The sequence below is a fragment of the Protopterus annectens genome, chromosome 10.part0, assembly GCF_019279795.1.
Source record: "Protopterus annectens isolate FY-2018-M chromosome 10.part0, PAN1.0, whole genome shotgun sequence".
Taxonomy (NCBI): Eukaryota; Metazoa; Chordata; order Ceratodontiformes; family Protopteridae; genus Protopterus; species Protopterus annectens.
This window is the reverse complement of record NC_056744.1, coordinates 385559073-385572728: the sequence shown is the minus strand read 5'-3', so window position 1 is coordinate 385572728 and position 13656 is coordinate 385559073. Positions and strand designations below refer to the sequence as shown.

Genomic DNA, 13656 nt, shown 5'->3' with positions numbered 1-13656 from the left:
CAGCGAAATCTTCCTTCACCACATATAAGAAATGGAAGTTGTGAAAACAATACATGTAGAATCTGGGTTTTTAACTCTGTGATGCTTTTATTGCTTACCCTTTAGCAGTGAAGACAAGGACCTTATTTAAGCTCTGCCTGAGTCACTGCCCTATTTGCAAAGGTAAAAAGACCCAACAAGGATACTACTTCCAAGGCTTAATTTATGGTTTCTTATCACATCTGTTTTCTCATTCAGGGACATGTTTGTCTGTTAGCCTATAGGTTTATGAAGGCCCTTCCATCTTATCTGCTACCATTGGTACACCTAACCATTTGCACAGTCTTTGGAATGTCAGAATACCCTAATTTGTATTGCATTTGCTTTCCTGGTGAAGGGGACAATATTCAGGTAATGCATTATTGTCCTGGCTGGCTCAGCTGATTCCCAAATCCAGTGCAGATATATACTGAATATTTCACATGTGGCACAGGCCACCGCATGTTCCATGGGCATAACCTTGTTGAAAAAAATGTTTCTCATTCATCCACAAGGCCAGAAGTGTAGATCATGATCCTGTATGGGCAACAGGTGAAATAGTGTCTGTCAAGTTTCGTAGCCCAAGGTTCTTGAGCCACTTTTATGATCCTGACTGCATCACCGGGTGGCAAATTACTATACTTTGCTTACCTGACTTACTGAATGCTGTCTTTCAATGACTCACCTACTGGGAATGACAAATGGTGAATAAGCTCATATTCTTCTGAGCAGTTTTTAGGACTAAGCCTGTGGTGCAGTCTTAAAGAGCTTGAACACTGAGTCCACAGATAGACCCACCCATCTACTATCCTTCATCTTTCTCTAATAAAACTCTGTCAGTACTTTCCTGCAGTGTTACTGGTTTGAAATTACTACATGTAACACTTGGCAGTGATCTACAGTGAGAAAAAAGTCACCTAAAGTCTTGCTGCAGTGAGTCCCTAACTCCCTTAAGGGTTAGCTCCATAACTATTCCTACAACATTTCCCATCTAACTGTTGCTTGGATCTCAAATTCTGTGCATTCTTTCCCGTGCAGTATGTCCTGCTCGTGCCCTTAAAGGACCCACTGCCTGTACCCATTAACTCTACCAGACCCCCCCCCCTTCCTGATTTTTGCTGCCCTTCTATTTGCTGACAAAGACCTGTAGCTCCTGTAAAGCATCCATACCCCTTTTGTAGGTCTTACAGACTTGTACAAACCAGCATGCCACCCAGTTGCACTAGAGGAATTAAAGGACAGCCACTGTTCATCTGTAGTGTTGCCATCCTTAGCTGTCCCCTTCTGGATAAACCTTATCCTCCTTAATGCCAAGCCATCAGATGGGGTGCCTAAGATCCTATCTTGGTGATTTAAGTGCCTTAGCCCTGTCAAAGTACTGGTCACACAGCAACCAGGCCTAATCCCCTCCCCGTCATCTTCTGCGCATAACATACAACGAGCAAATAGGAAAGCATTGGGACCTGCTGTGTCCCGTTTTCTAACATTATATCCATCAAGGATACAAAACCCAAGACCCATTTGTCCCAAGTCCTTGTCTTAAGCCTGAATGTTTTCCATTTACCTAGTGCTGCTAAAGCCAGTATGAGAACCTTGGCCCTTGGCTCATCCTGTCTGCAGTCTTCTGACCCATGTACCAGCAAGTCAAATACCTCCATGGATTCTGTCATCTAGATCTTCTCTTGATTGTTGCATGGTATGGGTAGCTGTTGGCTCATACTGACAGACTTCAGGGGGTTTGTCATCCCCCAGCCGTTGCAATTGATGTGGGTGAGCTAGGGCGGATCTCTGATCTTATGACCACCAAGGGCTTCAAGTGAAATCCTGAGAAGGCTGCCTGCACTTCTATCTGCATCTGAAGGCTTTTTGAAGCCTTGATCTGCTGTCCCAAAAAGCCCAGAGCCTTCCCACCATTTTCTAATTTAATGACTCGATAAGTAACTAACTGCAACTGTATTATCCAGGGTATCCTTGTTATGATCCCCACAGCAGACAATACAAGATGTTTGCTGAATTTCCTCTTAAACATGAAGGCCTACTGCTCTTGGCGTGATCAGTGATGATATGTCAGTTTTCACACGCAGCAAATCAATTAAACTTCAGGGGGCTGCCTTTTTACTGCTAAAGATTGCATTCCTTTCTCTGCCATCCTCAGCTGACCATTCCAAAATCAGGCAATGGGTCCTTAGAAAAGTGTCAAATGAGCACACTGAGCCAGCATCAACAGATGATGGCATTTTGTGTGTAGTTGTGTGTGTGTGTGTGTGTGAGAGAGAGAGAGACCAGTACGTTCTGCTGTAAGTTTCTTCAAGAAGGGTGTAGTATAAGGAAAGACGTGAATAGCACTCACTGTTTGCAGAATCCTGTATGTATGTGCTATAGAAAATAGTTTATTATTATTGCTAGTATTATTTATGAGATGTAGCTCATAGAAAAAAGCATACACCTGTCACTGTTAGTGTGTGCTCAGATGTATGTCTTACACCACACACGCACGCACATGCTATGACTTTACCTAGGGGAGGACTTGCTACCTATCTATCATAACATCAAGTAGTAATTGCAAAGCTTCACTTGGCTCCACAGAATAAGACAACTGCTATTTTTTAGTTTGTTTTTTTTTACTGTTACTGAAGTGGTAAACACTGTAGTCATTATGACCCCAGCTTTACATAACTGTACATCTTTGCTTCATAAAGGAACACAAACTTACAGATGCATTGTCCTTTGTTCAGAGAGAGAGAATTGTGAAATAAAGATATTCTCATATTCCAACCCTTCATCTTGATGGAAGGAGGTAGCAGTTGACATTTTGTGATGATTTGACTGGAGAGAACTGTGTTGGTTGTTGACAGATTGCTCCCTTCTTCCCTAGATGACAATGAAGGCAGCAGCAGTGACACAGCTCCACTTTTTCAGATGGCTGGAGATGGGAAGAGCACAGATGACATCTCAATCCCCATGCTCTTTCTTTTCATGAAGGAGGGGAAAATCATCCTGGATGCCTACTTGGAGTACAAAGAAGTGGAAGTGTTGCTGTCCAGCAAAGCCAAAGATCGAGGTAAGGGCCTGAACAAACCATCATAAACTGCAAATGCTTGTTGGAACAGGGAGGCTGATAGAAACATTTAGAAAAGTCTGTTTTGATGTCACATGTGATGTAAAAATGTGGGTGAAATTCATGGCGTTTATTAATATTTTTTTACCTCTTGCCTGTTCTTTACCATCATCAAAGTGCAGGTCACCACCCATCCTCCTCTTCCTCACCTCCACCTCCTCTACTGACCATCGGTCCATATTGATATTGTATGTTGTTGACTGGTTTCCTGTTATGTTCGTTTCCTGTTATGTTCATGTTTAATACTGAATGTTGGCTTGTTCTCTGTTATGTTCATTTTTAATGCCGGAGCCCTGTTATGTTTGTCTTTAATGCTGAATGTTGTTGGCTGGTTCTCAGTTATGTTCTTGTTTAATACTGAATGTTGTTGGCGAGTTCCCTGTTATGTTCGTGTCTCCCTCACATTCCCCATGTCCAGAAGGAAATTATGAGGAATGTAGCTGTGTAACTGTTTTGCAACTGCCCTTAGTGTGTTACTTGGCAGATGGTGCCAAGGAAGGAATTTGGAAGTGCTCAGCATGTCAACCGTTTGTACCTAGCTGAGTGAGCAGACATCTCTGCCTCTTTAAATCTCCCATCCCCCTTCTTGCTGTAGTACTTATAGCTTCTGCTGAAGATTACAGACAGTATGGTTAACCTTTGAACCCCCTCTCCTCTTTGGAGGAGCAGAGAGAAATTGTTGGTCCTTTTTCTCCCCATCCAGCCTTCCAGACCAAGTCTGTTTGTTGCTGTCATAGATGGAATGTCAGCTTCTGTGCCAGTGTGCTAGCGGACTGGCTAAGTTCATAGTATTTAACTGTACTATTTATCAAAAAGCAGTGCATGTTTCTGTAATCCTTTTGGTGTCTGTCATTTCTGTGGAAAGAGATCTGGCTGGAGTGATTAATACACTAACTGTTGCTGAATGCTTGCAGAATGGGAAGATACCCCTCTATGCCACTTGTTAGATCTTATCTCATATTACACCGTAGTGATTTAGACATCTGTCTTTTCAGATATTCTGAAATGGAAAACATAATAGTTGTCTCCAGAGAGTCACATCATCAGCAATACTTGTTTTGGACTGGCTAGAGACCTATATGGACTTGCTGTCCCAATGGGCCGATTTCACTTGCAATACATTTTTTTTCTTGATGCTGTTGGTTCTCTGGGGGACCAGGGGTCAGCTGATAAGTTATTCTTTAATCTCAGAATTATCTCCTTGGTCAAGCAGTTTCTGCTGAGTAGTGATTTTACAACAGCAATCCATTATTTCGATTGTGTAGCTGATCCTTAATGCAGTTGCTGGGATACTGACGGGCCCACAGAGGGTAGCCCATACTTTCCTGTTCTGCTTTCTGTATATTGGCTACCAGTGAGTTGTAGAATTGCTTGTAGAACATTGAATCATATATAATGCTTCTATCATCTTGAAACCATTTACATAATACATGGATCTTGTCCGAATTTATCACTTGTGTAGAAATCTTCAATTGGCTGGCTGTGAGGCTGCTAAAGTTTCCAAGGTTTTAACCTAATATGTTTGGGATGGATTAATGTCAGTTTATCGAAACAAACACATTGTTGAAACCCATATGGTTGATAGTGCAATTAATCAAAAAACAGACAAAATCCACACATCATCTACCATGAACACAAACAACATTTTTGCAGGGAGGGGGCAAGCACCGCTGCACCCCCCACACCCCAACTAATTGTTAATACCAACTGTGGTGTCCCCTCTCTGGGTCAGTGATCAATGAGCCTGAATCCTCACCACTAACACTGGAGAGAGACGTTTACTTGGAGCAAAGATAGATACCCACAATATTTCCAGATGCAGCTCTCTGCATCAAGTACAGTATCCCTTAAGAGCACACAGGGAACACGCTCAGCCCAGGTTGTCAGTTTCTCTTTCTCTCTCTCTAGGCCCCTAGTAAAATTCCCCATTAGCACAGCTGTAGAGTTGAGTCCTCAGCAGAGTGTCCATGCCAAGTCCTCCAACACCCTCTCTGTGAAACTAGTGCTCTGTGTCCCTGCTTCAAGTAGCTGACATGTACACTCTTTGAGATTTGATTTTCACACACACACACACACACACACACACACACACACACACACACACACACACACACACACACACACACAAACACACCTGGGAAAAGTATGTTGTTCTTTAGCAATTGTGTATACATGAAGGTGTATATACAAACAGTTTGCAAGCAACATAATCTATTCATTTTTAGGGCACTGCATTTTACTGTAGTTATTTTTATCTATATGTTCATATACATGGAGTTATGTTCTACATTTATATGATGTCCGAATATTTGTATATTTGTTGGCAATATAAGTATATATTTTTATGTATGCATATATTTCTTTAAGTTACTAATTGGTGTAACACAGTGATAGGATGATTGATTTTAAGGAATACTATATTTACTCATGCTTTTAACAGCTTTTTATGGTCTGATGAAGGGGTGTGATACAACCACAAAAGCGCTAACCTTTAGAATGTTGCTGTTTGGAAGAAAATAAAGCTTTTTTTTTTTGCAACTACTACAGGATTCAGTCACTACTTTCTGCCTATGGTTGGAGCTTTGGTCATTTTAAGTGGACTATTTATTTTGTGGTGCTGGCTTTACACTCCATTCACACAGCAAGCAACTCATTTTGTGTATACACCTGGGAAAAGCAGGCACAGATTTACTAGCTATGCCCCTCTGCCCAGACTATAAGGTAGTTACTGCCATCAGACACTCTAAAGCCAGCTACTCTAAGGCTCTTTCAAGGGTTCATAGGTTTGTAGGTGTGTACTAGGCTAATGGCCCTGGAGCCTTTACAAGCCTAGCCCATAGATGTGCCCTGGCATCATGCCGCCCGTTTGTTCCCAGTGCCTCTATCAAGTAGAGCCACTGCATTGATCTCAGGGGTGAACCTTCTGTTTCCCGACCACTCATCAAGATTTCTCTTGAAGAAGTACAGTGAGGTGCTCTGCTTGACATGTATGGGAAGTCTATTCCAGAGCATGGGCAGTCTCTGGGTTATGAACCTGTCCCTCCAGCATGTTCTGTTGATTTGGTAATGAGGTTGAGGTCTCTGGAGTGTGTGGTGTTGAGGGATTCGGATTTCTTTATATGTAGCATTTGGTTTTGGAGCTGCGACACAGGCACTGGGTTCCGAGGAGGTCTTTCACACTACCAGTTCTAGTAATTACACAGGGACCTAAAGGAGCCAGGGCTAGTTCTGCAAAGAATCCTACTCCTTCTGATAAGGATGCCAGAGCTCTGGACAGATGGGGTAAAAAAGTTTACACCTCTGCAACCTTAACTATCAGAGCTCTTAACTGTCAGTTCCATATGTTAAAATATCAACAACCCCCTTTGGAACTATTAAAGCAAAAGATTTCTACATTTCCTGACTGTGCCAGTTCTAAGGAGTTAGCAGATTTATTGCACTGTACTTGTCAAGTGGCAAGGCATTCTTTACACTGTGGATATGACGCACTAGAAGCCTTTAGCAGGGCAGCAATATCTGGGTCTGTCATTTGGAGATGTGCATGGTTGAAGGCACAACCTCTACATGATCATGTCAAGTCTAAATTAATTGATGTACCTTTGGATAAACGCCGCTTGTATAGAGAAAAAGCAGAAGAGGTGCTTAAAAAGATGGAAGACAAAGCAAAATCTATGCAAACAGTAAAAGATTTCTTTCAGGTTCAGCCTCCTAGATTCAGCAGGAATTTTCCCTCTAAGCACTGGTCCTTTCCTGCTCCTAGCAGACAGGGGCAAGCTAAGCCCCACAGGGACAGACCATACAGGTCCCTACCGCAGGGACAACAGAGAATCAAACCGTGGACCACTTCCACCTCTACGGCAGGAAGTTCTAAGCCATCCCTTTGTGGCAAAAACTCTCAATGACTCCCGCTCCCCCCTCTGCCCTCCTTGCACCCACCAAAAGCTCGGATGAAGGCTGTCCCTCTACAAAGAAAATTGGCTGTCTGTAACAAAGGGCCAATGGGTCTTAAAGATCATGGTACCCAGACTTGTCTCCAAGTCAGTGGGCAGAGGCATTAAAACAAGTCCAGACTCCCATATCCCAGGGGGCAGTAGAACCTGTTCCCACAGATCAAACTGGCAAAGGCTTTTATTCCAGGCTATTCCTTGTTCCCAGAAAGGAGGGCACTTGGCGCCCCAACCTGGATCAGTCCATTTTGAACACCTCCCTGGTGGTCCACAAATTCAAAATGCTAACCTTGCAGCAGCTGCTGCCTATGCTGACAAAAAATGCCTGGTTAGTGACCCTGGATCTAAAAGATGCCTACCTCCACATCCCCATAAGGGAATCCTGCAGGAAATTCCTGTGTTTCAAAGGAGGCTCAGCACTTTCAGTTCTCTGCTCTTCCCCTTGGCTTATTTACTGCTCCCAGGGTTTTGACGAAATGTTTGGCCCCTGCCATAGCTCACAGCGAGGAAGTTCCTGCAAGTCTTTGGGGTACATGGCATCTTGCATCCTTCTAATTCCTCTGGCCAGGCTTCACATGTGGAAACTTCAGTGGTATCTAAAGAACCTTTGTTATCAACACTTACAGCCTCTAGAGACCACTCTCCCTCTGTTCCCCTGTATAGGTGCCGAGTTTCTCTGGTGGGCAGGGGCCTCTGCCAAGAACCAGGGTCTCCCCTTCATCCTCCGCCCTCCTGGGCAGACCATCACCACTGACGCCTCAGACATTGCTTGGGGCACCCACCTAGCAGGCATTTGCACCGAAGGTCTTTGTGATGCCCAAAACCTTCCCTTACATATCAACCAGAAGGAAGTGATGGTAGTGCAAAGGGCTCTGACATCCTTCCAACCCCATCTCAGGCCAGGAGTTCTCCTTATCAAAACAGACACCACCACAGTAATGTAGTGCATCCAGAAGCAGGGAGGGGCACACTCCTACCCTCTGTGCAGGCTAGCCATGAAATTCTGGCTGAGTGCTTCTTCCATGGGATTACACCTAATAGCCCATTACCTACGAGGGATCAACAACACCCCAGCAGACCACTTAAGCAGACACTTACTGGACCCCCATGAATGGCAGCTCCACAGAAATATCTTTTTGCAAGTCACTCAAGTGTGGGGAAATCTTCTTTGTTTCGTACCTCAACCACAAGCTAAAGAAATTCTGTACCAGGGAGCATCACCACCTAGCATGGAAGGTGGATGCCTTGACCTTCCCCTGGAGCTCCCTCTTCATGTACGCATACCCCCGTCTGCCTCTTATTCCCAAAGTACTCATCAAAATAAGGGAGAAGGGACCCAAGGTCATCCTCATTGCTCCAGATTGGCCCATACAACATTGGTACCCCTTACTGCGCAGCCTGACATCACAGCTTCCCAGGCAGCTTTCTCAGATCCCAAACCTCTTGATTCAAGTGGGGGGGGGGATGCTGCACCCAGACTTGCAGACTCACAAAGTATCAGCATGGCTGATACTCCCAAGGTAAGCAAGGGGCTTCTGCTAAGCAAGCAGGTCCTAGACATTATCACAGAGGCCAGAAGGCCCAGCAGCAGAAAATCTTACACAGGGAAATGGAAAAGATTCTGCTCCTGGAGCCAGTCCAGAGGGGCCAGTTCTTCACAACCTTCTGTCCCTCTTATCCTGGACTATCTAGCAGAATTACTCAATAGTGACCTGTCTTACTCTTCTGTTAAAATCCATGCCTCAACCTTTTCGGCTCATTTTAATACAGACCAGCCCCTGTTCTCTCATCCTTTGATTAAACAATTCCTCAGAGGGGCTTCTAATATCAGACCTCCCAAAAGGCCACCCACGCCAGCCTGGGACCTAAATTATGTTTTGGAAAAGCTAACCTTACCACCCTTCGAACCTGCTGCTTCAGCAGAACTGAAATACCTGTCCTGAAAGACTGCTTTTTTGCTAGCTATCACCTCAGCCAGAAGGGTTTCTGAACTTCAGGCACTGATGGCCATTGAGCCCTTCATCGTTTTCCATGCAGACAGGGTTTCCCTTAGGACTAATCCCTCCTTTATGCCCAAGCTGATATCTAGTGTGACTCTCGACCAGGCTATTTATCTGCCCAGCTTCTTACCCCTAACCCTCAAAACAAGGGGGGAAGAATTCTGCACTCTCTAGCTGTGCACAGACAGCTCAAATACTACCTGGACCGTAATAAACCCTTCAGAAAAATGGACTAACTTCTTGTCAGTTTTGCCCAAGGAGTAGAGGGGAAGGCTATTTCCAAGGAGACTATTTCCAAATGGATATCACACGGTATCCATTTCTGCTACAGATTTTATGGGAAACCTCCCCCTAAGTCTATTCATAACCATTCCACTAGGGCAGCTACCACAGCCACAGCATTCCTCAGAGGAGTTCCCACCAGGGACATCTTGGAAGCTGCCACCTGGACCTCGGTCCATACCTTTACAAAGCATTACCACCTTCCTCTTTTCTCTAAGGCTAGGGCAGGGTTTGCCTCTGCAGTTCCGCAGGGCTTGCTTACCCATGCCTAGGTCTCTAAATAATCCTTCCACCCCTCTCCTCAGCTTTGGGAAGCCTCCCACAGGTGATGACTGCAACAGTGAAACACACAGAACATAGTACAGTTGAGTACACTTACCATAAATGTAAATGTTCATGTGTATTCACTGTTGCAATCCAGGTTTCCCTCCCTCCTTCCCCCTTATATCCTCTTTCATTAGGGAGACATAAGCATCTTGGGGTGGTGGTTAACTATCAGGACCATTTTGCCATATTTCCTGGGGCTTCTGACTGGTTAGGGCAACAAAAACAGATGTAATGGCATCAGCTGCCTTGCTTTATAGCACTGACGACCTGACGTCAGTGTACAGGGAACAGCCGCTGACACAGAAAAACATTGATTCTGGTATTTGGGCTGGCCGAGGGCTACCCCAGCAGGGATAGCCCACAGGTGATGACTGCAACAGTGAATACACTCAAACATCTACATTTAAGTGTGCAGAACTGTACTTTCTTTCAGACCACCCCTTTGTTCCCCTCTTGCCCAAGGCCACAGTGACCATGGATGCTTCCCATTTGGGGTGGGAGGCATTGCCTGGGAAAGACGGTTCAAGGCACATGGTCTCCCTTGGAAGCCAAACTGCACATCATTCTTTTAAAAATGAGAGCAATCTTCCTAGATTTGCAGGCTGCTCTCCCTATAGGGATGACTGTGATACAGATGGACAACATGTCAGTGGTCTTGAAACATCAACAAACTAAGGGAACTCGCTCCTACCCTTTGTATCGAGAAACACTGAAAGTATAGTAGTGGGCTGTCTCTTCCGATCACTCTCTAATGACAACATGCATTCTGGGAAAGTCCGTGTTAAGAGGACAAGTTGAGCAGATATGTTCTGCTGCCTCACAAGTAGATTTAAAGTTTCTCTAATGGAAACCATTTGTCTAGATGCCAGTACTTCAGCCAGAAGTCTTGTCACCAACATCCCTAATTGTACATAGACAGAGTTTTTCTATGCACAAATCCATCCTTTTTAGCTAAAGTAGCTTCAAAGATGATGCTCAATCAAATTGTTAACCTTCCAGTTTTCTTTCCTAAATTTGACAGCAAAGGAGAATACATGCTTCATCTGTTGGATGTACATAGCTTAGGATTTTCTGCCATAGAACTAAACCCCTTAGGAAATAAAACCAATTGTTTTTCTCATTCTCTCTGCAAAATTTGGTCAGCCTGTATCAAAAAAGACTTTAGCGAGATGGCTCACAGATTGTATTCCTCATGTTTATAATGATAAAGGTCTGACCTTTCAGAAAACTCCAAGGGCACATTCAAAAAGGTCTGTCTTCACTTCTTAAGCCTTCTTGTCTAGGGCTTCAGTTGATGACGTTTGTGCAGCTGCCACCTGGTCTAATGCTCATATATTTATTGTTCATTACAAACTGAAAATTTTTGCTGGGAGAGGGCGGCTTTTGATTCTGCTGTGAAGACTACCCTAAAGTTCCAAGCAGCTGGGGACTCTGTCCCTCAGTTGAGGAACAGACGGAAAAGACTAAAATCAGATACAAATGTTATGTTCTTACCATAACGATACATCTCTGCTTTTTCCATATTTCCTCAATCTCTCTCTCTCCAGTCCCCCTTCTGTTATTGGAAGATTTCTATTTAGACTTCTGATACAACCTGTGAGTTATGCAATAAAGGTCCTTTTTCACAAGCTCCAGACTAACCTACCTTTGATACTGTCTGCTTCTCTTACTTAGGCCTATATAGCGTCATTGTTACGGTTTTATTGTTTTGGTCCTGTGTCCTAGGATTGTGGGCAAACTCATCTGTGGTAATGTTGATATATAGAGGGGGTTATGGGTAAGGGGAGGAGCTTGAGCTATGGATCCTAAGTTTGGAAAGTGGCCAAAGTCTGATCGGAGGTTAGATCCAAAACCTATCAGTTGAAGAAAGACTGAAACAGACAGCAAAGATGCATCATTATAGTAAAAACATAACTTTTGTTTTATGTATGTTTGTATATTTTTAACTCCAACTGTGAGAATGAGTTTCCTTTTAAATTAAATTGTTTGGCTTACAATAATTGTGGATCACACGTTGTGGAATATTAGAGAGCTGGTTAATAGAATGCTGTAAGTGCTGTCTGGGAGAATCCTTATTCAGAGTTATGGATTATTTCATTTGTACGCTTGTGTCCTTATCTATAGCATGAAGTGAAATGTTGTTACTGTCACCTTATAACAGCAGTATACCAGAAGATGTGAAAGGTAACAATTGCTAGTTGTGAGGAAGATGTACAGAGAGATTGCAGAGTTTAAGCAATGCCTTCTGGGGAGAAGATTAACAGCCATCTTGAATGAGACTTTGAAGTGATTTAAGCAAACATATTGAATCTGGATAATATCACAAGCATCACTTTTGTATTGGGCAAAGGACATTTCCAAAGTAATCTAGAAACCTTTTTATTTATGTTTTATAATGCGATGGGCTATTCTGAAGGCCGTTTTCAATCAGACACCAAGGATCAAGACAAGAAACAGAATGCAATGTATTGATTCAGATTGAGAATACATATTATGGATTATAAGGCAGTTTAGGTTTATATATGGCTTAAACACATGAGAAGATCACAGTTAATATGAGGTTGTCCAGTAAGTCAGTAGCTGGATTTTACCTAGCTTATTTGTCTTCTTTCAGGGTTGTTTTTTTTTTTTCAGCAGTGCCTCTGTCCCTTTGAAGACCAGTGCTGCTCTGATACCAGAATTCCTTGGTTTCTTGGTTGATGTATAAAGCACTTGTATATTACCAGCATTGCTAGATGGATTATTCTGACCTTGCCAGTTTGACTTTCTCACAAAAAGCATCAACACTGCAGTATTTTTGTCTGCATAATGTTTTGTGCCTGTCCATCATTTGACATTTTTTAAATTTGTTTTTACTGTTATTTTAGTTGCTATTTGCCCACCCGAATGATGCCATTCATTATTGCTCCCTCTATGCTTTATCTTTTATTTCACCTTGTATAATAAATGGAGATTGAAGTCCGTTAACGAATTAGGAGAGGAAGGATAGGATGGCGAGTGTTCAATGGAAGGATAAAAGAACTGAAGACATAAATGGAGCTATTCCAACTGAAATTGTTCAGAAAAGTACAAATACTATTTTACTTGAGTCCCAAAAACAGGGATGTGATAAGTAAATAATGACCTTAGTGCTGCCAAAAGATAAGACATGAATTGCACTTAAGTTATCCCTTGTAGTCTTCTCATGTCCCCTGGGTTTCAGTGGTGGGTGAGTGGAGGTCTTCAGCATTGTTTCGATAAGCAAGGTCTAGTATAGCTGCATCTAATATGACCCCTGTCATATTGCAGCATTCCTTTGTAAAGGTTCTACTTGAAAATGTTGATTTACCAGAACGTCGTCTCTTGTAACGGCGAGACCACAACATGAAAGATTTACAACAGCGAACTCCTGGAACGGTGAGTGGATTATAAGAATAAAGGCAGACATGGGTAAAGGACTCAATGACAGGGTCCCACTCAAACCTGTACTGAAAAATCGTATGCTTTTTAAATAATGCATGCTTTAAATAACATAGGTGCACACTGATAAGGTTTTAATATTTTATTTTTAGTGTTATATGATGCTGGTTTTATGAAACAGTGATGCTGTTCCTTTAAGATGATTGTCTTGTAACTTATAGGTTTTGAATATTTAATTGAAACGAGTATATATATATATATATATATATATATATATATATATATATATGTTTTCTATGTTGTTAAGGTTTTTATTGTTTGAAGAAGTAGTGGTTATCACTATGAAAGCGCTAACGTTGAATAAACCTGGTATGGATATATTTTTACTTGTATCATCTTTCAGCTATTGGCTACCCGGTGGATGCTGCTGTGGAATTTTTAATCATTTTATTTCTTTTTTTGTAGCTAAACTATGGAACTGTCTTCTTCCCTCACTTAGAAATACTCGTAACCACTTTAACTTTAAATCCCTCCTCCATTCCCACCTATCTTCAAAGCGGGAATC

General features: G+C 42.7%; 1 protein-coding gene across 3 annotated transcripts in view; it reads left to right on the top strand.

Moving 5' to 3' along the window:
• EDEM3 (ER degradation enhancing alpha-mannosidase like protein 3) overlaps positions 1 to 13656 on the top strand; it is a 1015437-nt gene that overhangs the window by 870307 nt on the left and 131474 nt on the right. For all 3 annotated transcript variants that reach the window (XM_044085305.1, XM_044085306.1, XM_044085304.1), the window contains one exon: positions 2894 to 3079. In XM_044085305.1, the coding sequence (XP_043941240.1) occupies positions 2894 to 3079 (186 nt within the window). The remainder of the gene's footprint in view (positions 1 to 2893; positions 3080 to 13656) is intronic.